The 26195-nt window shown below is 46.0% G+C and overlaps 1 protein-coding gene across 2 annotated transcripts in view; it reads left to right on the forward strand.

Moving 5' to 3' along the window:
* Positions 1 to 25166, forward strand: part of Sik3 (Salt-inducible kinase 3) — a 105753-nt gene extending 80587 nt beyond the window's left edge. The window contains exons 9-15 of one of the 2 annotated variants that reach the window (XM_089549117.1): positions 128 to 267; positions 1318 to 1576; positions 2670 to 2785; positions 9599 to 9708; positions 10216 to 10355; positions 18789 to 18925; positions 19953 to 25166. In XM_089549117.1, the coding sequence (XP_089405243.1) occupies positions 128 to 267; positions 1318 to 1576; positions 2670 to 2785; positions 9599 to 9708; positions 10216 to 10355; positions 18789 to 18925; positions 19953 to 21110 (2060 nt within the window). In that variant the 3' untranslated portion in view covers positions 21111 to 25166. The remainder of the gene's footprint in view (positions 1 to 127; positions 268 to 1317; positions 1577 to 2669; positions 2786 to 9598; positions 9709 to 10215; positions 10356 to 18788; positions 18926 to 19952) is intronic. The other variant, XM_089549118.1, reaches the window with a different exon arrangement.
* The last annotated feature ends 1029 nt before the right edge of the window (positions 25167 to 26195 follow it).

The following is a 26195-nucleotide window of genomic DNA, read 5'->3' on the forward strand; positions in this document are numbered from 1 at the left end:
TTTGAAGTATCACCACATGCTCTAGATCCTTTGCTATTTAGATCATCATACTGCTGCATTTTTTTTAGTACTTCCATGCATCTTCTTGCCGTGTGATAATGAAGGGTGCTTGCGGTCTTCCTTGCAGTTGAAAAGAGCCCACAGCCGGCTGAGGCCGAAGCTGAGCCACCACCACAGCCTCAGAACCTGGTCCCCAGCCCCGTGCTGACTGTCAGCCCAATGCCTGAACTGCAGCCCATGCTGAGTGGCGACCAGTCCCTGGAGAAGGTGTGTATGGCAGTCGATTCACTACCAGTGTCATTTCATTGTTTTTCAAGTCCTCTTTAGGAAATCGGACATCTTGTCAGAGAGGAAAGCAGTTTAACTGAAGTGAATACAGTTGCACGAGTGAAGGCTTAGGACATCAAGCCGGGTCCAATAGGATGGTTTGGGATGGTTGGAAATGCAGCTGGAGCTAGTTGAAACACTGTTATAATTATCGCATGGTTCCTCAGCCAGTCGCTGTGATCATTTTTCATGAAGTGCACACTGGTGGCTTAGCATAAATGTTGAGGTCTAGAGCAGCGGGAGAGCTTTGTGCTCGAGATGAATGAAATAGCACGCACGAAGCCACGGGCAAAAGAAGAGGGACACACACTACAAGTGCTGTTCAACAAGATGCTTGGGCTGGTTGGTGCATTTTCTGATGGTAGAAAAAAGAAACAGTGTGAGGACAGGATAGCAGCTGTCTCGCTTCCTGAGCTGTCACCATATGCCTGCACTGTTTTCTAATTCTGACTTTAGCATCCTGCTCACATGAGCATGTGACAGAAGCTGGGGTCAGAATGCACAGTAAGTTGGTGGAAGGCAATAATCATTGTAGTTGCTGCGCAGGTTTTACCACATACCGATTGTGGAAATTTCAGCTATTGTGCAGTAACTTGATGCATCAAGCCAAGGCCAGTGAAGGTCACTCCAGCTTCTTGTGAAATACAAGAGGCAAAAATCAGTGCTGCCTTTGATGCATACCAGTGGATGTCATGTGCAGTCATGGTTAGTGCAGCCTGCAAGGTGCACTTGCAAACAACAGAGCCTGACTCACGAGGCACTGTGTACGTTGTGTTTGTGTCTCTAAACAAATCGTGGGATGGAGTTGCAATGATTACCGATGGGGGAAGAATTCTGTGTAGTATTCCTGCTTGTTTAATGCTACCTGTTTCAGTATGCACTCTGTTGTTGCTCTAGTGCTGGGTCACATTGAGCGCGACTGCCCATGCATCGGAGTTTCTTGAACGCATGTAGATATGAAATTCATTGCCTGTCACCCCCTTGTTTCAGTTTGGAGAGATCGAGTCAGACAGCGAAGAGCTCTGGCCCGACCAGCAGGTGCAGCCTGCAGTGGTGCGACGGCACACCGTGGGGCCAGGGGACCCACCTGAAGGAGAGTGTCCCCCTCCCCCGGTTGGGGCCCTGCCTGTCAGTGCACTGCCTCACACCAACCTGCCCCAGAACCTTCCCCGCGTCCAGCACCACCCACCACACAATTTCTCCGTCAAGGACCAACACCTGCTCAAGCCACCACCCGCCATGGGAGCCTGTGAGTGTGCGCGTTCTCCTTAAACACTTACTGCTGATGCTGCTGGAGTGACCTGTGAAACCAACTAATGGGCAGGCCTCCCTCTCGAACTGTTGTTGATGCCACATAAGCAGCTTTTTGTACGAAACACCATCACTCCCTCTGAGAAATATTGTGCCGCTGTTTATAGTGTACAGTGCTGGGAGGTGTAAGGACTCATAACTGGACATCCTGACGAAACAAACGCCAGGTTTATTCCTTTTAGCATAGAGATAGTGGAGCCCATGGCTCATCTTGTGCGGCTCATTTGATTTTGTCACCCTCTGTGGTCAGAGTTGATGTCTGCATCATTAGAGCTGCCAACAGCGGAAACATGTGCCGCTACATTAGAAACTAGTACGAGCAGTTCTCCTTCTCAGACCGCTGGCTCGTTTTGGCTCAAATCTTCTACACAGGTGGTATTCATTGGTGTGCTTTGTGAAATAACGCATGCTGTAATGTAACTTGCATGTTCTCTTTCGAATGAGCTCATTCATCACATATGGTAGTGGAGAAGAAAAAAAAAATGAAAGAAGGACAATAGATTTCTTCAACCAAGCCAGCAAATGTGCCATACTCTTCTGAGAGAGTGAAATGCCCACTACCTTTTCCAGCCCCAGTTTTCGTGGTCTAATGGCTATCACATGCGTCTTACGCACGTAAGGCCCCTGGTTCGATCCCGGACGAAAATGATTTTTCATGCAAAGCATTATTTTTTTTTTACTTTTCTTGCCCACTCTAATGAATTCTTTAACGTTTCTCCTTTCGTGTTTATTTCTCGCCATTATCGACACAAGGCACCGCAGTTCACTCATCATCACACTCTGGTGGCATTTAACGGCAGGTTTGTGCAATGCCATGATGGAGCTTGTGATGTTATTAGCTGTTTTTCACGTGCTAACTACTGAAATTCACAGCTGACACAAAACACTCTCCACTTGTATTACATACCTGTTATCTTGCTTTGGGGGCTGCCTTGTTGGGGGGGTAAAATGAATGTGCCCACCCTGTGACTGCTGTCATCACCTGCCAGGTCTTCACTGTACCTCTGCTCATTCTTTTGTGGCTGCTGCAGTTGGGGGCTTTGGTCGGCGAGCCTCGGACGGAGGTGCCAACATCCAGATGTTCTTCCAACGCCACTTGTGTCAAGGCCAGTACAGCCACCCATCGAGCAAGGAGCTGCTCTCACCTGTGAGTCTCATGACATTGCCTCATGCATGTGCCTGTCTCTTTACCTGCAGTCATGCCTCAGCACATGGCGTTATTCCATTTTGGTGTGAGATGTGCTCACAGTGAGTAAAAATCTTGTTAAACTTTAGTTGTCTGGAGGTTGGAAAAAGGCATACTAAATAATAGTATGGCTTAACGAAAGGGTATGATCACCCACTTACCTGTTAAAAATCAAAACCTTTGCAGTGCCAAGCAAATAAAGACTGTATCTATTTCTTTTTTCCCCCTTTTAGTATCTTAATAATCAAAACCATTGATTATTAAGCTAAAAGGGGGAAAAAAGAAATAGATACAGTCTTTATTTGCTTGGCACTGCAAAATTCTGTTATTTTAGTTGACCACCGTGGCGGCCTAGCAGCAATAAATACTCCCACTGAGTGAGTTGATGGAGGAAACCTTGTCACATTCAAGTGCTGGAAGAATTTTGTGCAGCAGATATTTCCTGTACAGCTGCTTTACAACTCGAATGATGCCTTGGTTCAAGAACTGGGCAATTGCTGCTGTGCTCGGCGGCAGAAATAGCAACTTCATAGCCTTGAGGTTATCTAGTGCGATGTGCATCAGTGCACGTACTCCTCAAAGAGTTAGCCATACATCCATGCTTTCGTATTGTTCTTGTAGATGACTCCTGATAGCAATTGGGCGCCTCTGAATCATCTCGGCTTGGCCGACTTCTCAATCAAGTGTGGTAGTGGTGTTTTTTGGTTCCCAACATGTTCACTCCGATTGCAACTGAAATCCTGTTCTTCGCATGCTTGCCGCTGGTGTACAACTCTCCTTTAAATGCAAATGTTCTATTTGGTAGCAGCTTCAAAAACAGAATGGACTTGTCCATTTTAAAAATATCGCCAGGCATGTAGTCCATCAAAATTTCGCCGAGCTGACCAATCTTCTTCACCATCCACGTCAGCTGCGGCACCTTCTCTGGCTATGGTCCTTGTGTTGATGCCATGCCTCGCCTTAAACCTCGCCAGCCAGCCATTGCCGTATTCGTGCTCATCGTGGTCAAGCTGCTAGGTGAAAACCAGGGCTTTCTTAAAGGGACACTGAGGAGAAATTGAAGTTGGCTTGTATCGACAGAATACCAGCTCCTGATTACAAAAATGCCACTCATACTGACAACAAAGCTCTTGTAACGTAGAAAAGAGCAAGAACCAAAATGCAGATATCGCCGCCACAGGCCAAACTCGCAAGTACAAGCGTGATGAGGTCATAGGACAAAACAGTGTTGCTAGAACCAATGGTTCTAGAAACACTAGAACACGAGAAGCCACAAATCACTGAGGCGCAGCCAATGCATGCGCAAATCTCCTTGACGGCGCCAGATGGCGCCACGTGCCCGGCGGCGCCACGTGCCCGGCAGCTACGTGCGCGCCTGAAGCATCGGGGCCAATCAGCGCCTGCTCATCCGCAGTAGGCTGGCTCCCGGTATTCCGCTAGCGGTAACAAGGTACACGGCCATGGTACACGGTATGCTAAAGCTGTCTATTTGCGAGAACTTCGTTGGCGACTTCGAGAACGATATCCATCGTAACGCTGGCAAAACGCCAGTGCAAACGTAAGCGAAGCGACTGTAGCGACGGCCGCAATAGATGCCTTCAACGTGCGGCCGGCGGTAGCTTTCTTTTCGGCTGCTGCTAAACCGCACTGCTGGCCGCCAGAAATCACGGAGTCTGCGTTACGTCATGTGCACGTCATGTTTCACGTCACTTAGTCCTGTGTCGTCATAGGAGAATCCCAAGTTTGAATCTGAGCGGCGGGAAAAACTTTTTCAACTTCGAATCCAAGTTTCTTAGAAATAAATGCATCTTTCGCTGCCAGCCAAGTGGCAACACAGCCATGACATGCCGAGCTATCGGATTTTGCTATAAAAGAAATATTCATAGTGCTCTCCTCACTGTCCCTTTAATAAGAAGGGGTTTGCTAACAAGCAGATTTCCCGACCGAGTTGCTTTTAGCCACCACACTAGCGCCTCCTCCACATCCGGAAAAGTCAAGCCTCTTACCCCAAAGTCTTTTTGCGGTTCCAGCAGCACTGCTGAGCAATTTTTTCCCTGGTGTTCCAAACGTCACACACAGTTGTCGGCAGTAGATCTCTCTCCCGTGCCAGTTCCATTTCTTTGTGCCATGCTTGATAGCACGAACAATCTCCAACTTTCTTCTTATGCTGAGCACGTGGTGTCTCTGCCCCAGCTTCGGCATGACGTGGACCTCCAATTCGTGATGCAGTCTGCTGAAGGGCCGCTGCTTGGTTAGCTCTTGCTGCAAAGAGAGCCCCAGGGACGATGCTCGTCATTGCCATCGTGGCTCCACTTGGCTGTACTTGGCTGTGATTTGTGATCAGCCATATAGCCTGCTGCTGTGTCGCAATAGTCAGCTGGGTCGCTCTTGGGGATGACACAACTGCCAAGATTTTGTTGCGTGCAGGCACGAGGAAAAGTGGAAACAACGCCCGTTAACCGATATGTATGTGATAAGCTAGTATGGTTTACACGGATGCAAAAAGCATTGCGTCCAATGGATGCTGAGTGGGAATTTAATTTAAAACGAAGCTGCTGTTTAAGTGAGTATGTTTTAATGAGGTTTTACTGTAGCAAGTTGTGCAGGCATGAAAGGGCGCTTTCGTGAATGTCCTCAGAAGTGCATATTTGATTTAGGATGCATGGAGGGATGTACAAATACATACAAGCTGATCACAAGATGCAGCTGAATGTATTCATGTCTGCTGACTGTGCTTGTAAACTGCCAGACTTTATAACAGTGGCTGTAGATAGCACTTTTTGTGGCAGTCGTAATGCGTGCTGTCGTACTTTTTGGTCTCGCCTATTGCACTCACATCCCCTCATGTTGTTAGTGACACTGGTGTTTTTTTTTTTTTTCCCCTTTCAAGCAACAGTTTTTATTGGTGCTGCCACCAGATTCTGTGGCATCCACTGTCTTGATTGAGCCTTGAGCTGTTAGAAGCTCATGAGGCTGGAAGAGGGCTAGCTTGTGAGGGGAGTGAATGAGAAGGTGCACATTGCTGCTATGGAATGTGCATTTTAAGTAAATGCCACCACTTAGGCTTCTATTATGCTAGAAAAGTACAATGTAAAATCACCAACAGCATCCTCAGTAGCACTGCGAACAGCAAAGGCTGCTCTTTTCTTGATCTTTCCTGTGACCCTCGCATAATCCCACAGGTATTGCTCTCAAAAGACTGAATGGTAGCATAGTGCCTCTGTTCTTTTCCCTTTCTTTTTGTTTCATGGGCACAAGTTTGAACATAAGGGGACCGCATTCTGTTGTCTGTGATTTGCTTGCATGGTATGGGCACTGCACGGCATTTTTCCTTGTATTTTGTTGGATGTCACGTTTGCAGGTTAGACTGCAAATGATCTTGGAATGTGCAGGTGTACTGCACCGGCCAGAATGTTACACTTTTAGGTGTTACATATGTCGTGGATGCCCAGTATTCTTTGTGGTCTATAAAACCAGCTTCTTACTCATGAGATGCAGCACAATGGATGGTCTTTCAGTGTCATCTTGTGTCATGAGACAAGTGTTATTGCATATATTAGTCATAAACTTTATCATACTGGACCCCCAGAGTCTGGCTAATGCCAGTGATTTTATCTTTTCTTTTCATTCCACTTTCTTTGTTCACATCCATCTGAATACCTATAGGCACAGGAATTTTGTGAATGCATACAGTTATATTTGTGAGCACCAGTCAGTAACTAGCGAAACGGCCATGGCAGGGCCAAAACCTTTTTTTCACTTTTCCCCTTCTCTTATGAATGCACTAGATGAAGAGTCTAATTGCGTTCGATGGAAGCGAAACACAAAAGGAGCTCGTGTGCATGGGCGTCCGGAGGGGGGGGCAAGGGGGGGCGGCTGCACCCCCCTGGAAAATCACTGACTCGAACCGTGAGTGATGGCCGCACGCCAGGGTCGGTGGTGCGCTCAGCCAAAAGGGCGAAAGCAGCCCCGCTTCCACGCTTTGGGTCACATCTGCGAAATGCCGCGTCCGGGCACGCGTCGTTCCGTCGTTTTCAAACCACGCCATCGTTAGCTCTACAAAAGGGCGACCTGTTGCACACATACAGCGGCACCGGCGAGCATGTGTTTCGAGCCGTCTTGAGATGGGTGTCTGTTTCTTTGATCTCTAGAGAGAAAGCGACACGGAGGCAGACAGTGCACAGGACATCTTGTTTTCGCCTTCGTACGCCGGCCACCGATGAATTCTTCAGGAGGGAAGGACAAATCAGCCGTGTCCACCCCCACTTTGTCGGGGTGTTCAGTAGCAAGCGGGCGATCAGACGGCGCCGCTCGCTGTCTCCTCCGATCCTCGGGAGAGCGCAGTTCGGTAGAAGCGCCGCTTTCAGAATCTTCGGCAAAGGGGATTAGCTGCTTTTGTTCACGGCGACGCAGTCTCTAGAGGCGCCCTACACCAGCGTTCTTTACGTCTTCTCCGAAAACCAGCGCCTTTGGTCAACGCAGCCCGATGGCGCCTGCCTGGCTCGCCTGTCTCCTCTGGCTGGGCCTCAAATCACAACAGCGCCCATGTACTGTGCGATGTCAGTGCATGGTAAACAGACCCAGGTGGTCGACATTATCCGGAACTCTATACTACACCGTCCCTCATAGCCTGAGTCGTTTTGGGGCTCTGAACCCCATAAAAACACAAAAACAAATTTTCCGACCGGAGTGGCGAGTCTCGAGTGTCCCTTCCCCTCGGAAGTCGCGCGGCGTTCCTTTCACTCCCAGAGTGCGCATTCGGGGATATTGCGGCAAGTAAGCCCTTGCACGTGTGCGCGCCTCTGTGTTTGTGCTTCGGTGTTTTTAGTGGCCGGTTGTCAACGAAGCTGAGAATAGCCAAGACAGCGGACGAAAAAACGACGAGCGGCGAGCAGTGTGTGCGCGGTTGCTCGACTGTGCGGATGCGCGAGCAAGATGGAGCGAGGTGTATGAGGCTGCGAGCGTGCATTTATCTTGTAAATAAGTTTTCGTTGTATATATAGTCATCTTTTGTTTTCGACGTACGCGTTCAACCGTTTTTTCAATCAATATGTATGATGAGTGTGCACCGAGAGCGTGTAATGCAGCACTGAAATGAATTTATCACCCGTGTAATTACGCAATTCGCCCACAAAAATCCGAGGCGCCTACAGTTGCTGTTCAAGGAAGACTGACTGAGTGAGTGAGTGACTGTAGTTGCGTGTTTGTGAACATATTGTGCTGTGTGCTGGTCAGCAATCCGGGTGAGTCGAGAACCCGTATGCAGCAAGACTGAGCACACTTCTCCACGAAGTGATAGTATCTTTTTGCATTTTTTTATTAGTTTTAATTGTTTCTTCGTTGATAAGCTCCAATGTATCTCTCCTAGCCGCGCTTTAATTTGCTGTTTGTATTTTTTCTTTCATGTGTGTATTTTACTTATTTTTTATTTATATATAAATAAATAAATTCACTCCGCAAATAGGACCTTTTTGCTACGAATATACCCCCCCCCCCCCCCCCTCCGGCGCCAACAACCAAAGGGGCCCCCCCCTGCAAAAAATTCTGCGGACGCCCTTGCTCGTGTGCTGTGTGATGTCAGTGCACGGTAAAGATCCCCAGGTGGTCAAAATTATTCCAGAGCTCTCCACTAGGGCACCTCTTTCTTTTTTCCTTCTTTCACTCCCTTCTTATCCCCAACCTCATGGCGTGTTTCAGGTGTCCACAGAGAAGTGCGATTGTTGCTGCATCCTTTTTTTTCTCTCAAAATCAATTTTGATTCCGTTTAGTTGCACACTGGGAGCAACTGATGGTCATTGTTTATTCAAACATTTGCTTATTAAGCTTTGAATATCAGAATAGTTTCTAAAAGAGCACTTTTTTTAAGCAGATACAGAAAGAATGCAGTGCCTTGTTGTTTCTTAAAAACCAGAGAGCTGTTAATGTTAATGGCATTGTTTTGGATAATTTTACCAGTATCTCAACACACATTTCTGGGCTGGTTTATTTGATGTACTTGTTAGCAGCAGCGCATGTAGAAACACATGGACAAAGGAGCAGTCATGTTTGTGTTCATGTTCTTTTTTAGTCTATGTTTTCCTGTGTGTGTACTGCTGTTAAGATAGCCAGTGTTATGTGGGCAGATCCATTCTCAGTAGTATGTACTCACGTGTCCAGCTGCCATAGTGTGATCAGCTTGCGAGTCCACCCGATTAGCTTTCGGAGTCAACAAAGCAGGGACGAAGTGGAGTGTATCTTTCTGTGCTGGCTTCTGTGAATTTGCCAGCGTCTGTCACGCAAGACCGAAGAATTTGGCTGAGGACACGAGCTAGCCCTCCTCCTCCTCTTTGATGTATACAGCCACGGAGAACTTTTCGCTTATAGACTGCTGTCACATTTTGCTGACTTTACTGAAACACTGGACACTGCCACAGCCAGTGTGTAAGAGTAGCTACAAAGTGGCTGCTGAATGCAATTCAGCTTTCTGTGTCTCATTATTTTATGGTTGGATTCGAATCGAAATTAAGTGAAATTAAATCGACTCCTGTTTCACAAAGCAAATCTGGCATCCTTTTTGCTGTGTTTTCCAATTTTAAATTGAATTCTTCATCTCGTGCAGGTGCAGTTCAGTGATGCATGCCATGACATCAGTGTAAAATTGTGTTAATGACAATTTGTAAAGTGGCATATCATGAAAGCAGTGTAAAATTGTCTTAATGGCAATTCGTAAAGTGAACTTGTGGGGTGCTGTGTTATTCATTTCTATTTTTGTCTTCTCCATACCCTACCTTCCAGAAGTTGTCTACTGTGAGCCCTGCAGTACCGCAGTCTCTTCATCCAATATCCGCACTTGACGATGAGTGCAAAGAGCTGGAAGAGCAGATGGACAGCAATGCCATAGCAAGGTTAGCAGGTGGTCCTCCTCTTGTCCAATGGCCACTGGTCGTAGGCAAGAACTGCGTGACCTTAAAATGGCGCCCTCATATCCCGAGTTGCTTCTGGACGTTAAACTCTATAAAAGAACCTTAAAATGCCTCAAAGGGAAACTTTCCTTCGTATTTAAGTGCATTGTTTTAAATGCACAACCTTTTCCTTGTGAAATGACTAGGCATTCTTCATTTCGATAATCCGCACATTGAAATTAGTGTTGAGAAGTGAAGTATCTGTTAGGAGACCAAGGATAAGTATAGGAGAGAAGTGAATGCTCTGCATAGATTAGCCACCAGACTGAACTTTATGATTCTGGTTTGTACTTCTGACCTAGCTTCACTGAAAGCCACTTGTCTGTTTTACTTTATGCGTTAGATCACACCTGCGACGGTTTTCTTTAGACTCTCAAGCGTTTTTGAAATTGATAGAATTAGCTTCTGGTTAGCAGGCGAACGCTCTGTGAATGTGCTGTTCTTTTCCAGGAACCTGCAGGCACGTGGCCAAGGCAGGAGGCATACAGTTGCCATGGGCAACGTTGAGGAGGTGCAGGATGCTCAGTGGAAGCCTCGGCATCGAAGAAGTGGCTTGACTGGCTTATTGACTGTCATGGAAAAGCAGCCAGGTAATATAGTGCATTGCAGGAACAATTAAAATTTCTGAAGCCTGTTGCTGTGCCTCATGAATGGCATTGTTAAGCAAGAGTTTGGTTCAGCTGGATGCGTTGTTGGGCAAGTTGGTTCATATTGCATTAGAAAGATAAGATGCGCATATGCAACAATCACAAGATTGAACAATCACAAGTCCAGTCTTCTTTCTTGTGATTGTTCCATGTGCGCATCCCATCTTTCTAATGCAAGAGTTTGGTGTATGATGCATTCCTGCATGGCATATTCGTGAGGAGGTTCCAAAAAAGAGTACTGAACTGAGAATTACGACAACAGCTGTTACTGGGAGGAACCCCTGAATCCCGGTGCTGGTGCAGAGCAGACAACCAAACAGTGGGGGGGGGGGGATTTGAGAATAGGAATAGAGGAGGAAAGAGGTAAGGATTATGAGAGAGAGTAGGGGGAAGGAAATAGCAGGTGTGACATTGGGAAGGATGTAGCACTGCAGTGTTGGGCTTCGAGAGCGAGAGAGAAGCACTGTGTTGTGAAGGTGAAGCAAGAAGGGGGAGGGACCTGGCAGCTGCAGCCTGGCGCAGCTGGACGGAGCGCCAGCTCAGTGATGCATGGCAAGAGGGAGAGGGAATATAGAGAAGCATTGCGGAAAGTGAGGGTTTGCAGCCACAATGCAATGTGATGAGAGAGGATGAGGTGCCGCAGCATGATGCAGGTGGGCACTGAATTGGCGGAGCAGTATGAGAAGTGGGAGGGGGTTTTCATAGTACAGCATAACAGTTGTTGCCTGGTCCTCATATTACGCACCATAGCTTAAAAACATCATAATTTTTGTTGTTGCTGTAGAAGAGAAAGCTGAAATGTCTTTATTACTTCTTTGCTGATGTATGGTGAAAAGCACACTTGAAAATATATTAGACTTTGTCAGGTTCTAGCAAATTATTCATGAGTTTGTTGCATTGTAATTTGGTTTATTGACACCTTAGCATCAGATGTGCCCTGCATAATTAATGTGGCTTTTCCCTGGCAAGTCTCATTCTGTTCCTGTGCTGTGCAGTAATATGATGTAAGAAACAAAGCAGGGTAGTCGTGTCAAACAGTGCCTGTAGTGACGTGGTAGGATGCATTGCTTTGAACCTGTATAGTACATGATTTCAGAGGAAAGTTATTACAGCTGTATCTTACCGGCACTCACCGATGGGGCAGAAACATTAAGGCTTTTGAAAAGGGTTGAGCTTAACGCTTTTCTTACTGCGCCTATTCAAATCGTTCAATTTTAATGATGGTGCGAAATGCCCCATTCTACTGGTCATACTGACCATGCTTCTGGCCGTGCTTCTGGGCATGGTTCAAAAATTCCATGCCTCCAGCAGTGTAGCGGACACAATTTTCTGCAAGACGGCCTGGAGTCAACCTTGGAACTGCACTTCATAGTAGGCTAAGGCACTCCGCATGAGGTGTTTTTTGTGCTGACAGAAAAGTTGGGCATGAAGAGTGCTGTAACTTTGGGCTCTTGTTTCTGATAATGCATGGCACAGAATGTACATAGTATTCTAGATTTTTTGTTCTCCTAATTTCTGACTGGATATATTTAATAGTTTTATGAATTTTTTGTGAGTCTTTCACATTTTGCCAATCAAAGATTTGCTTTCTTTGTAAGTAATATAAGTCCTGCTTTTTTTTTATGTCATTAAAAATAAAATTCTATTACCTACACTGTGATACACTGTGCAATAAAAAAAAACATTTTTAAATTTATGGTTGAAAAAAATTGGCCCCAGTTTTACCTAGTTAAGCTAAATGCGACTTAGGTGTACTAGCACATTTGCCCTTGTTTAGCTTTGTTTATCTTTCTTCAGCTTTTTTTTAAGTTGAAAAATTTGAGTAGCACCCAAATGTTCTTGCAGTCGTTCCTCAGCTTTCCTGTTGCCACCTGAGCTGCTCGTTGCAATTTGAGCCGCCGTTCCCTCTGTTTGGCACTCTCTGAAGCCACCTACATGCGCTTCTCTACTGCAGGTTCCTCCAGTGACTTCATCATTTGCCTCTTCTTTCTCGCATCTGCATGTGCACGCAACCACATTTCTCGCTCTTCATCTGTTTCCACATCTCGTTTAGCAAGGTTGTAGTGTTTTCGCCGGTCTGCTTTGGCTTCCCAATGGGCACTGAAATTCCCTTGGACGTCTAGGACGTCCTTGGGACGTCTAAGAGAACACTGGTGACCATTAGGTTGCCACCTCGCTATATCCACTGGACTGATTGTCTCACATTGGTGCTCTCTTCTTTTGCGTTGCTGGTCAGGTTGCCGTGCACATTGTTCGACTCCGAAATCTGTCATAGGACGAACTTCATCCATGATTTACCGTAATTGCACTGCATGCGGCTTCATCCTTTGCCTCTTCTTTTTCTGGCGTCTGCATGTGCACGCAACCGTGTTTCTCGCTCTTCAGCACACCCTCTCTCTATTCGGCTGCTGCTGGCGCGAGTTGCCCTAAGCTTCAACAGGCTGCACAATGTCTTTTTTTTGCTGGTGACCCATTTAGTACCAGCGCACTAAAATTTTTACACGCACCACCCTGGAAATACCTGTTTTTCTGCGGTAAGAAAAGAGTTATACTGAGAACAATGCAGCAAGTTATGGAAAAGAAAACGATAGCTGTAATGTTAAGCGATAGGAAGAGAGCAGAGTGGGTCAGGGAACAAACACCAGTACATGATATCCTAGTTGAAATCAAGAAGAAATGGGCATGGGCGGGGCATGTAATGCGAAGGCAAGATGATCTTTAAGGGTAACGGACTGGATTTCAAGAGAAGGCAAGCTTAGCAGGGGGTGACAGGATATCGTGAGGACAGATGAGATTAAGAAGTTTGCAGGGATAATGTGGCTGCAGCTGGCACAAGGCAGAGCTAACTGGAGAGATATCGGGGCGGCCTTTGTCCTGAAGTGGTCATAATCATGTGGCTGCTTATGATGACTCGAATTAATTTGCTGGGAAGTTGTGCATATGTTTTTTTCTTATTTTGTTATATATAATTTAGGGTTGGACACTTTGGTTCAAAACGAAAAAATAAACGATAAAAGTATGCTAAGTAGGCTGAATTCAGTTTTAGAAGTCGGTTTTAACCAATAAAGGTCGGTATTCTTGGCATGCAAGGCATAGATAGCTGGCTGCTGAATGCGAGCTACACTGAGTCAAAGCTGAAATTAAGTAAGCAGGAAGCCTGGGACATGGTGCCAAGATGGTGTTGTTGGATAAGCAATGCAGTTGTGTGATTTGAGGTATTAATCCGCCAGCTTACGCGTCTCTCTGACGACCGAGAATTACCACCTCCTCGCTGCCTGCTAGCTAAGCAGTGTTGTTCACTATCATCACCTGCTTAGAGCAGTTAGTCAGTTAAGTAGGTTAGTAGTTAAGTTAACCGCATGCAGGACACCAGGACGAAGCCATGCACGGGCGTCACGAAAAAGTATGTTCCGGCTACCGCAACAATTAGACTGGAGTTTCATCGCTGCCATCAACACGCAGACCACATAATGCCCCGCCCTTGTGTTCAAGCCTGCCTAGTTCATGTCAGCCTAGTTCATAGAAGTAGGCTTTAACTAAGCTCCAACTTGCGTTTTTGTCTGCTAGCTATCTCATTTAGCTTGAGTTACTGTTTTACAGATTTCTTCTACAAGCATGCACAGCTGCAAATACTACAATTTGCATGCTAATTACTGGTGCATAAATTGTTCATGATGACAAAAACACTGAAATGGACTTCAACTGATTTTTGACTACACAGGATTGCTGCATTCAATCACCGAAAAAAGACAGTATTTTATTCGTCGAAAAAAACATTGGCCAAAAAAGGAACCTAGATTGTGAAATAAAAACTGAAAAAAAACTGCGCCAAATTTTCAAAAAATAAAAACCGAAAGGTTCAACCTCCTATCTATAGACTGTTTTACTGAAGGCAAGCTGGGAAGGAGGAAAATACCGTCTATCCCCATCCATTGTGTGTCAACATCATTTCCATTTCTGCCGGTCTGTTGTTACCAGTCTTGAGCGGGCTGCACAGTTGCATGTTTTATACATTGCAGAGCAGCCTTTTTGTCAGTCTTTTGCAGTTTACAAGATTTTTATTCTTTTATCCATGCCGTTCTCAGTTGCAAGGTCATTGAGGCAGTACCTTTTATCGTGGGCTGCACTAATAAATAAATCGGAAGTGGACCTCCGAGAGTGTGTGCTGGAAGCATATGCAGCGACAGTTCCAATGCGGTTGCGACATGTTTCTGCTATGCGGCTTTCCCGCCGACCTCGAATTAAATTGCCAATAGACGTCTTGCATAAACAGGAAAGTCTTCGTACCAATTATCTTGGATATACAGTCAAGTCCACTGATAACAATACTGGTTATAACAATATATTGGATATAACAATGGTCAGTCATGGCATCATCAGCTTTGCCATGTGTTCTATGGCAAAATAAACTGCTTATAGCAATGCTGTCAAGGCACATTATTGGTTATAACAATTAAATCTGGTAATTGAGTGTCAACCATTATAGAAAAAAAAAGAAGGAAATGCTACAACCACACCAGCAAAACCATGCTTACAACACAAAAGTGCTAAGCTGGCGCAGCAACGCCACAAAAGCAAAAGAGGCAGGCGTCATCACGTCAGGAGAGCTGCTGCATTGCTGCATTGGCTACGCACGCCATGCATAGCCCCAATCAGTCGGTGCAGTGCGCGTGCATGCAGCCAGCGTGGTTTTTTTCTCTTGTCAGCTGTCACCGCACCCTTAGTTCTGCATGCTTCTTGAATTTCCCATAAGAATAGCTTCCAAAAAGCCGGCCTCATTCCTGTGACGTGGAGGTGCACGAAGCTCCCACCAGCGGCGCAGTGATGGCGGTGCTTTGGTCATCGGTGAACATTGTTCCGGTTACCTGAAGTTCGGTTTAATGAGCTTTTACAGGCATTAGAACAATCAAACCCCTCCGGGTCCTTCCTGTCAATACATGCTCTGAAGTTTGTCATCTTTTATTTTTTTTCAGCACAACCCTGTTATAACAATTATTGGTTATAACAATGGTATTTCCATGGCACTTGAATATTGTTATAAGTGGGCTTGACTGTATTCAACCAATTTTTTGGATGGCAGGCATACGAAAGAAAATCCGGTACCGAAGTTGAACCTGTGATACAAATGCAGGAAAAGTGATTTCAGCTTTTATAGCATCGAACATTGTTTAACAAGTTGCTTCATTACCGTGAATTAACTGAGACCATGTCATAACAGTGATGGTAAATTTACCTCTATTTTCTATGAAATTTAACTTGGTTATCAGTGGTATGATTGCGGTGCCACACCAAGACTTTCACATTATGTGGGCAGATCCACAAACACAAACTAGGGTTCGCTGCAATAGCAATATGGGTATAATATTGAAACTGCAAATTTCTAGCCGCTGGTTGATGTTATCCACTAATTCGATGACTTCCAGCGGATATGCGAATGATAAGCTATCTGGAAACAAGGAACTAAATAAGGAGGATCATGCAGTCAATATAGCAATAACTACCTAGACAAGACAACACAGGCAGCATCTCGGCATTAGTGATTGTTCCCACAGTGCACTCAACGTTTGTAACCTGATTTTGGTACCCAGTCTCAATGCTCATTCCTCACCAATGTTCGTTAAATGGGAGACTTTCTATGGCTGCTGCTCAGTGCAATCACCGACATCAGTCAGGACGAGGTGCAAAAAATGCCCATCAGTGCACATTCAGTACACCGAGATAGACGAGGCCAGTCAGCAGCCCAGGAGGTAAAAAGCATGACATATGGTTTTATCATGTCTGCGGACGGGACGACAAACCTCATAAACAGCAGTAAACGATGCACATGTGACGCGACCTGCTTAACTTCAAGTTGTTTCAGGTGATATGCAGGTAGCTCACTTTTAAGTCGAGACAGACTCCATTGGGCGATATGAACACGAAGCAGGCCACACTGCATGATTATCAGAGCACTCTGCAGGTGTAGTACTGCGAGCTGTGGAACACCCATATCACGCGATCGGTAGCTATGCGCATGGTTCTTTCGCTGTGCACTCATGTCCACAGTTGCAATTACAGTGTCAGTTTCAATTCATAACCCATATTATGTGCTCCAAAGCAGATAAAACACAGACATCTCTATAGGAAGCGAAGCGAGACCCTATGCCGTCGCACTAGCCGCTACTGCTGTTTGCAACTGCTTCTGCCATGCAGCACTGACTAACTCTTACTCGAATTATGTGGCTTGTTGGCTCACTTACACAAAACCAGCCATATTCACAGTTCAGGAACACCGGGAACTGCTGGAAAGTGCTCACAAGAGGCACACAGTAGCCGCTGTACCAACGCCGTTCGCACAGCCCAAGATGGCGATGGTGCAGGCTGGCTTTTCGGTTTGGCTCATATTGGGCGCCACCAGTAAAGTAAGATGGGGGCGACCAGGCATTGCGACTAAAATCGTGTATAATCTAGTACATGACAGACTTACTAAACAGACAGCCAGTCCACATCATTTATGTAGCGTTATTGTAGTGGTAGTCATGGGTAGACTTCCATTAGCGTCCAAAAAGGATACTGTTCCATAGCTGAATGCTCTTAAGTTTTGGCCTTTTACTTCGAATTTCACTGGTTCAACAGCACCATTCAAAAGTGTCCTTGAAAGAACTTTCATTGCCTCAGATTAAATTTTTGAAGTTCTGCAGGACAGTGCATCTAAGCATTTTTTGCTTCAGGCTTGAGGCACAGCATAAAACCACATTTAGTTTCTGTAGTACCATGAAAAGGCTATGTATTCTGACATTATAGCCTGATCATCTGTCTTTGCTTGCTGGCGTGAGTGGTGATGGCCACTTTGGATGTTACCAACCGGGACAGACAATTAGCTGTAGGACAGCGGTTTGCTCACAATACACTGGTTATCTATCCTGTGATGTGTTACAAATACTAAATTGCAGCACAAATTACACGAGAGAGCCGAGGCCAGAACAAAGAACCAATTTTGTGTGCAGCACTCTGTTGGTATCTGCTTTCTGTTGTTCCTTGCACTGAGACATGCTGAGAGAGCACAGCAGATACTTTTGATCACTTCTTAACAGGAAATGTGCTATGGATGGCACACATTTTTGTGGCATTCATCTATTTCATGGTTAGCTTTCAGATAAGGCAAACATGAATTCAGACGCTACATGGGACACGGGAAGCCATGGACTGGCTTAGTCGTAGTGCTACACTGAGCAAGGTGGCTAAATTTGTGCTTTCTTTAGGTGCATGCATGTACCAACTAGGCCCACAAAAGGTCCCCTGATGCATTTACTTCCCCTAGAATTAACAGCCTATAAGATTACAGCATACTGCATAAAGCACGAGATGATGCAAAGCTGCCTATTTCCAGGCACTTCATACTTAAGCCTATCCCAGATGAAAATATGAAGTGGGATTCCAAATGGTCCCACTTGCTTTCAAGTGGTGCCACTTGAAAGCAAGTGGTTTTGCAAATGGTCCCACTTGCCTTCAAGTGGGACCATTTGAAAGCAAGTGGTTTTTACAAGTGGTCCCACTTGCTTTCAAGTGGTGCCGTATTTAAGCAATCGGTTTTTACAAGTGGGACCACTAGGCTGCAAGTGGCCACAGCTGGGCATCAAGTGGAACCATGATCCATGTGAACATTTGCATATTAGACAAACAAGGCAGAACCATAATCTGACTCTTAAAATAAAGCTGTCAGCAGCTGAACCTAATAAATTGTATTGATTATTTGCTCAATCACTACTCAACAGGCAAGCGCCACTGGCCCCAGTATGAGAGTCTTACAAGCAGGGTATATATGTATGGAAGCAAAAGAGTGTTGTGTGGATGTGTACACATGAGTCGATGTTATTAGTGTCTGACTGTATGTCCTTCTTCTGTGTGATGTATGTTTGTACGTGTCTTGATTTCCATGACAGTATATGCAATTCTCAGTATCTGTTCTCCTGTGAAAATGTTTACACCATGCAGGCTCAGCACTGCCCTGCAGTCCTCACAAATCAGTTTTCCTTTTGCACCTTAATAATATGCAAAGGCACAATTGGAAGCAATTTCAATACCCAGTTGGAACCATCTGAAATATCAAATTTCATGGTTCTAATTAAAATTTCAATCTTTCTTATTAGTCCTGTTTGTCAAGTGGTCCCACTTTGCCAAGTGGTCCCTGTCCAATAACCCACTTCAAGTGGTCCCACTTGCGAAATTTCCACCTGGGATTTTTGACAGCAAGTTAGAGTGCCTTTTTATTTCTTGCCCCAGTCGGCTTCACAGGTGTTGTAATGCCCATATTGGAGCCCCTTCTTGTGACCCTTCTGGGGCAGCATTCGAACTGGCTGTAGTCATTTCAGTGGTTCCCCCTGTTGTTCATTTCAGTGCCAAGGAGAGCAAGTGATGGCTGCCCATCTGTGAGCCCTCATCGAACACAGCTTGAGAGGATTTACAACCAAACTGTGGGCGCAGAAAACAAGTGCATAATCAGGGCCCTTCAGGAGGAATGCCAGCAGCTGCAGGTGCGTGCCTGTGTATGCTGCATGCTTGTGCAGTCCAAGGCGTTGTTGCAACTTGAGATGATGGATTTTCTATGTATGTAGAAGTGATAAATTGATCTGGCTATTCGAGCTGCTGCTTCATTTTGCAACAGTGCTAGGCATGTGCTATATGAAGGCACTCAGTGCTTTATCTTCCCAGTGCATCAGCAACTTTTACAATTTGAGCACCAGCACAGTGTGTGTAGGACTGTGCTGGTGTGTATAGGACGGGACTTTTAAGTGCAAATCGTGACCAGTACATAGGTGCACTGAGAGAATGCATTGCCATTGGCTAGTGCCTGAAGATCCAGTCTGTGTAATCGTTGTGAAGTATCCAATGTGAAGTATGCGTAAAAATTACGGGGACACTTGAGTCAAGAGTGGAATGCAATAGCAGTAGATTTTACATTTGTTGCAGCTTCCGTTGCAATTTCTGCATGTGCTGTGTCAGTTTTCTTTGCAATTGTTTGCCTGTCAACTGCTATATTCAGACTGCTAGCTGCTGTGCCAGGTATCCACTACGCTGTGACGATACTGACATTTGCCTATCATTTGAATATATATAATGGGTTGCTGGCAACCTGGTGGGCAAGTTGAAATGACGTCACAAGGTCACGTGTCCTCTTGACCAATCGATAATTTAATTGCCACGCCCACAGTGGGCAGGTTGCTCAAAATCTGGTGGCCAGGTTGCACGGTGGGCAGGTCGTGATGGTGTCACAACGTGACTTGACCTTTTTTGATTAATCAGGGTGGTCAATCAGGGCCATTTGTGGTGACGCCACAAGGTCACATGACCTGTCTTGACCAGTCAGCGAATTTCATGGTATCAAACAGTTGATTTTGCTCCTGACGTGAACTCTAATGCTATCACATTAATATGGGCATGTTCATGCTGCATCTAGCGTTGCTGTGACTAGCTGTGGTAGTGAGAGATATGTTTGGGGCATATCTTGCTCCTGCTGCTCTGTGTCTGGTTTGAAGTGCCTGTGTGTCCACGCTCGTGCAGAGGAATTGCAGCCCTCTGGATGCCCAGCAGCAGGCTGAGATACAGCGGCGACACTCCCTGCATGTCCAACAGATGGCACACCTGCAGCCGTGCCTGATGGCCTCATCAGTATCATCGCCTCCTTCCATTGCGGGCTCCCCGATACATCAGAGTCCGTCGCACGGGGCTGGGCCACCCAGCCCAGCGGCCACGCTATCTCAAGACCTGCAACGGCTCCATCTTCAGCGTCAGGGAAGCCCCGTGGGCTTCTGCCCTGACCCTTATGCTTCTGATCCTCTTGGCCCCGGTGGGTCGCCACCCCTGGACACTGGTGGTGCATCGCCGGGGGCATCGCCCCCATACCCCTGCGGAGGTGCCTTCCCGCAGGGCGCCCCCGGTGCATCGCCACCCCCTTTTGCTGACGCAAGCGGCCATCCTCGGCTCCAGACCCTTGTGACTCAGCAGCTGGCACGAAACAGCCCGCCGCCGGTATTTCCCAACCTGGGAATGATACGCGAGGATGCCACCGAGAATGGTGGCATCGGCCCGCTCCGAGTGCCTGGTCTGCGGCCGGAGATTGTGGTGAGCCCCGCCGTGTTTGAGCCATTCCCAGGTGGCCGGGGCTTCCCACCTCACATCAGCGTGACGGACGAGCTGGGCAAGGAGGTTTTGACGTCGTCCTCGTCGTCCACCACGTCTCCCTCGTCGTGCTCGTCTGCGACAGCCTACTCGGAGGCCTCGCTGCTGCCCTTGGACCTGGCCTACTCTCCCGTGCGCTGGCAGGGCGCGCCCCTAGACGAAGTGCCCGCAGCCGCGTGGGGTCTCCCGTCGCCCCTGCATGCGTGCTGTGGCGAAGCCCCCCTCCAGAAGAGCCCCAGTGGGTCCCTCTGTCTACTGCTGGGGCGGGGCATTGCGCCCTGTAGGGGTGGCACTGGCGGTGACCTGCTGCATGACATTCGGCGGCGCCTGGACGCACACGCGCCGGAGCTCCCGCTCGTTCTGCAGCCGTCAGAGCGCGGGCTCGCGCTCAAGCACCCCGCAGCTGGTGTTCAGATTGAGCTTGAACTGTGCGACGGGCCGCATCCGGATGAGTGTGGCCTGAAGATGCGTCGCATCTCGGGCGACAGCCTGCAGTACAGCGAGCTGTGTCAGCGGCTTGTGGCGTGCATGAACATGTGATCTCGGGACAGCCCGCCGCTGGCCTAGCGGCGCTGCCAGTGCCTCTGTGTGCGTCTCTTTGTGTTTGTCTGTGCCTGCCCGTCAACCCACAACTGCCGGTGGCTGTGCTGTCACTTGACTGTCGAGACTGGATGCTGGCTGGTCAACTGTGCAGAGGGGGCTACCATGTCATGTCCTTCCTGGCTATCTGTTTTCTATGGCCACCCTTCGGGATCACTGTTTCGGTTAGAAAGGTTTCTGTTTCAACACTAATGAACAAGACCTTTTGGACAGCTCCTTACCTGAAGGTTGCAGTGTGATGTCAGGCGACTGCGGAATAACCTTTTCCGTGATTTCACTGTGTGTATGTGTGCTCTCAGGGTGTGTGTCCGTGTAAGCTGTGCGTGTACGTGTGTGTGTGTGTGTGGGTCTGAATGTGGGTCTGAATGTGCATGTGACAGGAAGCCTGCTGGAAGTGTTGTGGTTGTTCAGTTTTCTGCTTTAGCGTTGCTTCACTGAAATTGTGGCAGAGCAAGAACAGCAATTTTTGAACATCTTCTCTGTTACTTATTTTCTTTTAAACTTAAGGTAATAAAGCAGTCACCTATGTTTCAAAGGTGACTCGTTCAGTCAGTTTGGGAATATTTGCATTATTTAATTTTTGGTTCTTTCTGATTTAGTTATAAATTATATTTTTAGGCATTGAAGTTGTTTTCTAGTGTGATACTGTGCACTGCAATGAAGAGTACACAGAAAAACTTAGCGTAACATAGTGTGAGCATTACTTGCCAGGACTTATGCAATATAAGATTTTTTCCATTGCAAATAAAGAATTTATTGTGGATTATATAAGGTCGCTCTAAACGAGAGCTGCCCATTCTGCGTCATCAGTGATACTGGTGATACTGGATGAGCATTGGTACGTTAGCCTGCATTCTGTATCAGAAAATTTACGTCATTATTTTCCAAACCAGTACCATCATATTAGGCATTGTGGATCCCTATTTGTGTATAAGCATTGTTTTCACAAATCTTCACTAGCCAGAATTGATTATTGCAGACCAAAAAGAAGGATTTTTGATGCCTGACTAAACGCTTTGCGGTCATGCCTCAGGGCATTTCTGCTTTGTCATGCTGCTGTGAATCGTTTGTGTGTGTTTTTCTGTATTAGTGCCTTGTAGTTAAACATCAGGGCTGAGTCGTTATTGGACAGCTTCCAGCAGGTCAGGTACATATGATGGCACTTGTAATGTTACTTGTGGGCACGCAATCATCGTTGCAGAAAATATGAAAATAGCCCAGCAGGCACAGGTTCTTTAAGAAGCACATGAAAAAAGCCAGTCATCACGGTCTCAGTGGAGAATTGTGAATGAAGCTGTCGTGAGCAGATGTGACTTCTCATTATTTTAAAGTAATTACATAAACATTAAGGGTGTAAAAACAATGGAAATTGTTCATTGTTTGAACGCAGAGGATGTTTGGGACAGCCTGTCTTTGCACATTACTTGAATGACAAACTAGACGTTTTTTAGCATGTGCTGTTTTATGTTCTCGTGACCTGATTGGCCATTTGTTAGTGCCAGTGTGCTGATGTTGCATTACTACTGCACAGTGTGTCTCACCAAACGCTTTGTGTGGGAGTCAACATTGGCGTTACTTATTTTCCTGACTCAGTTTTATGAGTGGTATAAGGTGTGACTGTGACTAGGCGGAAGGTTATGGCATGGTGATAAACTTCTGAGGTCGACTTCATGCATAATGTATTATCATGGTGTAGTTGGAGCAGACTTCAGAAAGATGACGGCACAGGCAGACATTCCCAGCTAGTTTATTTGTTGGATATGATGTGTAGGCACGATGTGCATTCGGAGAATAGCATGATCAGAGGTGAGGATCATGGTAACTTGGTTCAGGCAAGGTCATTTGAAAAACAATATTTTCGTATCCTTTTCTTTCTTGCAAAAAACTACTGGCACTTCGCTGACACAGTCAGAATCTTTCTCTTCTACCGAACTATGGTGCAGTGCCTTCCATGCAGTGTCATTATTTTCTTTTTTCTCTACAGTTTTGCTCATAGTAACACTGCAGTACCAAATCTAAACAACCAAACAGTGCATATAATTTTTGCTGATCAGCACTTTTTTTATGTTTTTGGGAAAGACACCAGTCTCCTGGCTAGTAATGATGCTGCTAGTCTTCATTCTTGCGAATGCAGTCATGTATTTGACCTTAATTCACTAGCTTCCAAAGAAAAGTCATTCAAACACAGTATATATTCACAGATCCGTTTGGTTTAGTGCCTTCATGTGTGCCATCAGTTCTGATGCTTTACATAGCTGACTGCAAGAATTTCAAGACAAAACTTTCTACTTGTGTGCTGTTGATTAAAAAAAATGAAGCCATGTGGTATAACTCACCACAAAAATCGGGTTTATGGAAAAGAAAGAAGAAAGAAAAGAACAAGGCCATAAAATTGTTTCGCAGAGAGAGCTAGAACACATGCTTTGAAAAAGAAGGTGCAAGTGTGTATTGCTGAGCAATTAATGAGCCTCCGCAGTGAAGACATTAGTTACCTGAATGGCTGACACTGAATCTTCAATTTCGGTATTTCATCTCTGATGCAGTGCTGTTCTCCCAGTGTGCAGGTTCTTGCTTTTATGAATGATGTTAGGTTTTCTAGAAATAAACTAGCTCTGACTGCATGCTTGTCCTTGCATCTCTTTTGGGTTTGGCCCCTGTTAGCACCACCATTTTGTATGAACTGTGCGCCAACCAGCCCAACAATGTTCCTTGTGAGTCCATGTATTCTTGTCCAGAAACGAGTGACACCAAGTGGCATTCATGCAGTTAACTGCTGTGTGATAGCACCATTTAACGTACGGGGGCACAGAAATGTTCATTGATGTTTGGTTTTGGATAATGTTTAGTTGCTTGCAAAAGAAACGTGAACATTGATGCTTTGAGCTGTCTGCATGCAATGTGATGTGCTCTGAAACATTCTTTATTGCCTGTGGACGGTGGTGTGCCTTTTGGGCAGGGTTGAGTGGGCGCTTGAGGGGAAGTCTTTGAAAAAGCTCTAAAATCTTTGAAGAAACTTTGATCTAGGCGAAGTGATTTGTTTTTCCATTACTGTCCTTATCTTACAACTAAACATGCTCACCTTGTGTGGAGGCACAGTAAAACTGCAGCTTGCATTTGGGAATGAAGAGACTTTGAAAGCAAATGCCCCCTCCAGTTTTCAGCTTGTTCTTAATTTTACCCAAGAAACGATGTGCAGCTACATTGTAGTCCGTATGTGTTGAACTGTGAAAAAGCTGTCAGTCTGTCGCACTGTTCGTTTTTGGGCGTACATGTTGTTCATGCAACCATTCCCAGCCACTCTGCTGCTCCTTTCTGTACATAGAAAAAAAAAAGGGGAAAGAATTGAGGACGCTGTGTAGTTACAAGGTTTGTAAAAAAGGGAGGCCTTCTCGCTAGCACGTTCGTGCTGCAGGAGGGCTGTGTACAGTTGCTACCTGATGTCATTTTTCTAGACGTACTATGCCTTTTGACCAATCTTTCCTGTAGAATGGCAACCAGGGGTCTCCATATGTCTTCGGCTGCTGTGAACGTAGTGACTAAAAGCTAAGGTGACTTAATTCACTTTAAAGCTGTGGCTTATTGTTTTTGTGGGAGTAGGTGGAACCTAAAATCTTCTCATCTTACGTTTGGAACTAATTCACGCATTGCAGGAGGGCAGACAATGTAGGTTTGGCTTCATATGGGGTTTCAATAAGAAGCTCAACATGTGACAGGCATGTATAGGGCTACATTTCAGCAGCTCTATGCCTAAGTTTCAACCATGCAATTCCTGTACAGCATTGATAATAGTTTGGGTAGTTACAACGGCTCCTGTTGTTTACATATAAAACTTCGTTACGCCAAGCACCTGCAGTGTTGGGAGTTTTGTTCATGTTTGAATAAAAATCTGCTTGAATGAGCACTCCACTCTGGCCCAGTGCCATGGTGGATAGGGACTTCAAAGTCATTGCAATAATGGGTGCCATTAAAAGGATCCAATAAAATATTTATTGATAAGCTGCCGGCCCTGGCCTTGTGTACGATTGTATATAGATTTTTTTCTTCCTTGCATTTGCGGACAGTTTGTCCATTCAGTATGCAACAAGAAATGGGCACAATTTGGAGTGTTCCATTAAAAGTATTGTCACAGAATGCAGAGTGCTGAACAAGCAGGGTGCATATGATTGAAGCCATGGAAGGGATGGTAAGCTGTGGTACTGTGTTTTACCGAATAAATCTGATGAGAGATGGTTTTCAGGAGTCAAGTTTATGAAACCAGAGTTGCACGCAGAAGATGGGTATGTGCAACTCTGGCTGTGTGAGGGGAAGGATTGAAGTCTGCACTCTGCAGAATATTATTAAGTGGCATCTTGCTGCTGCTGCACCACAGCTCCCACCATTTTGTAACATTGGCACTGTTGGGTGGATTGGACATGCAGTGCAGGTGGCCACGATGTCAAGCCTGGTTTAGGTGGGAGCCATCCTCATACAAAAAAGCAATATATATTTAAAACAACAAGATTCTTGAGGACCCCTCAGTGCGCTGGAATGAGCACGCGTGGCCAGACTAATTCTCTGGTGGTTTCTGTGGCAAAGGCACCTCCACTGCTGCCCTCTGCTCACCAATATGGCGCTTAAACGAGGCTGGTGAGGATCTGAGTGGTGAAGGGCATGATGAATTAGCCGAAGAAGCCACTGACAGTTGAAGAAGGCAACGCGTACAAATGAAGTTTTGGGCTCGTAAGTGTTGCATGAGATCAAGATCTTGGGCCTTGTTAACTGACTTATCCGCGCGCCTCACGCTTCATGTGGAAATCTCGCGCACACGGCATGGATTTACTTCTCGTTCACGATCTTAATATCGCAGCGTTTGTAAGCCCGTGAGCAAGACGTGCTGCCGTTTTAAATCAACAGCGCATGAACCTCTTTTCGTAGCTCTGTCGTTCTCTGTAGTTGGACAAAAAAAAAATGATAATAATAAACCCGTGAAAACACCAACCAAACAAGTTCGAACAAAGCTTAATGCCCGTTTGGTTCTGGTGTTCT

The sequence above is a fragment of the Amblyomma mixtum genome, chromosome 6 (genome assembly GCF_055824585.1).
Source record: "Amblyomma mixtum isolate Tamu chromosome 6, ASM5582458v1, whole genome shotgun sequence".
In the NCBI taxonomy this organism is placed as follows: domain Eukaryota; kingdom Metazoa; phylum Arthropoda; class Arachnida; order Ixodida; family Ixodidae; genus Amblyomma; species Amblyomma mixtum.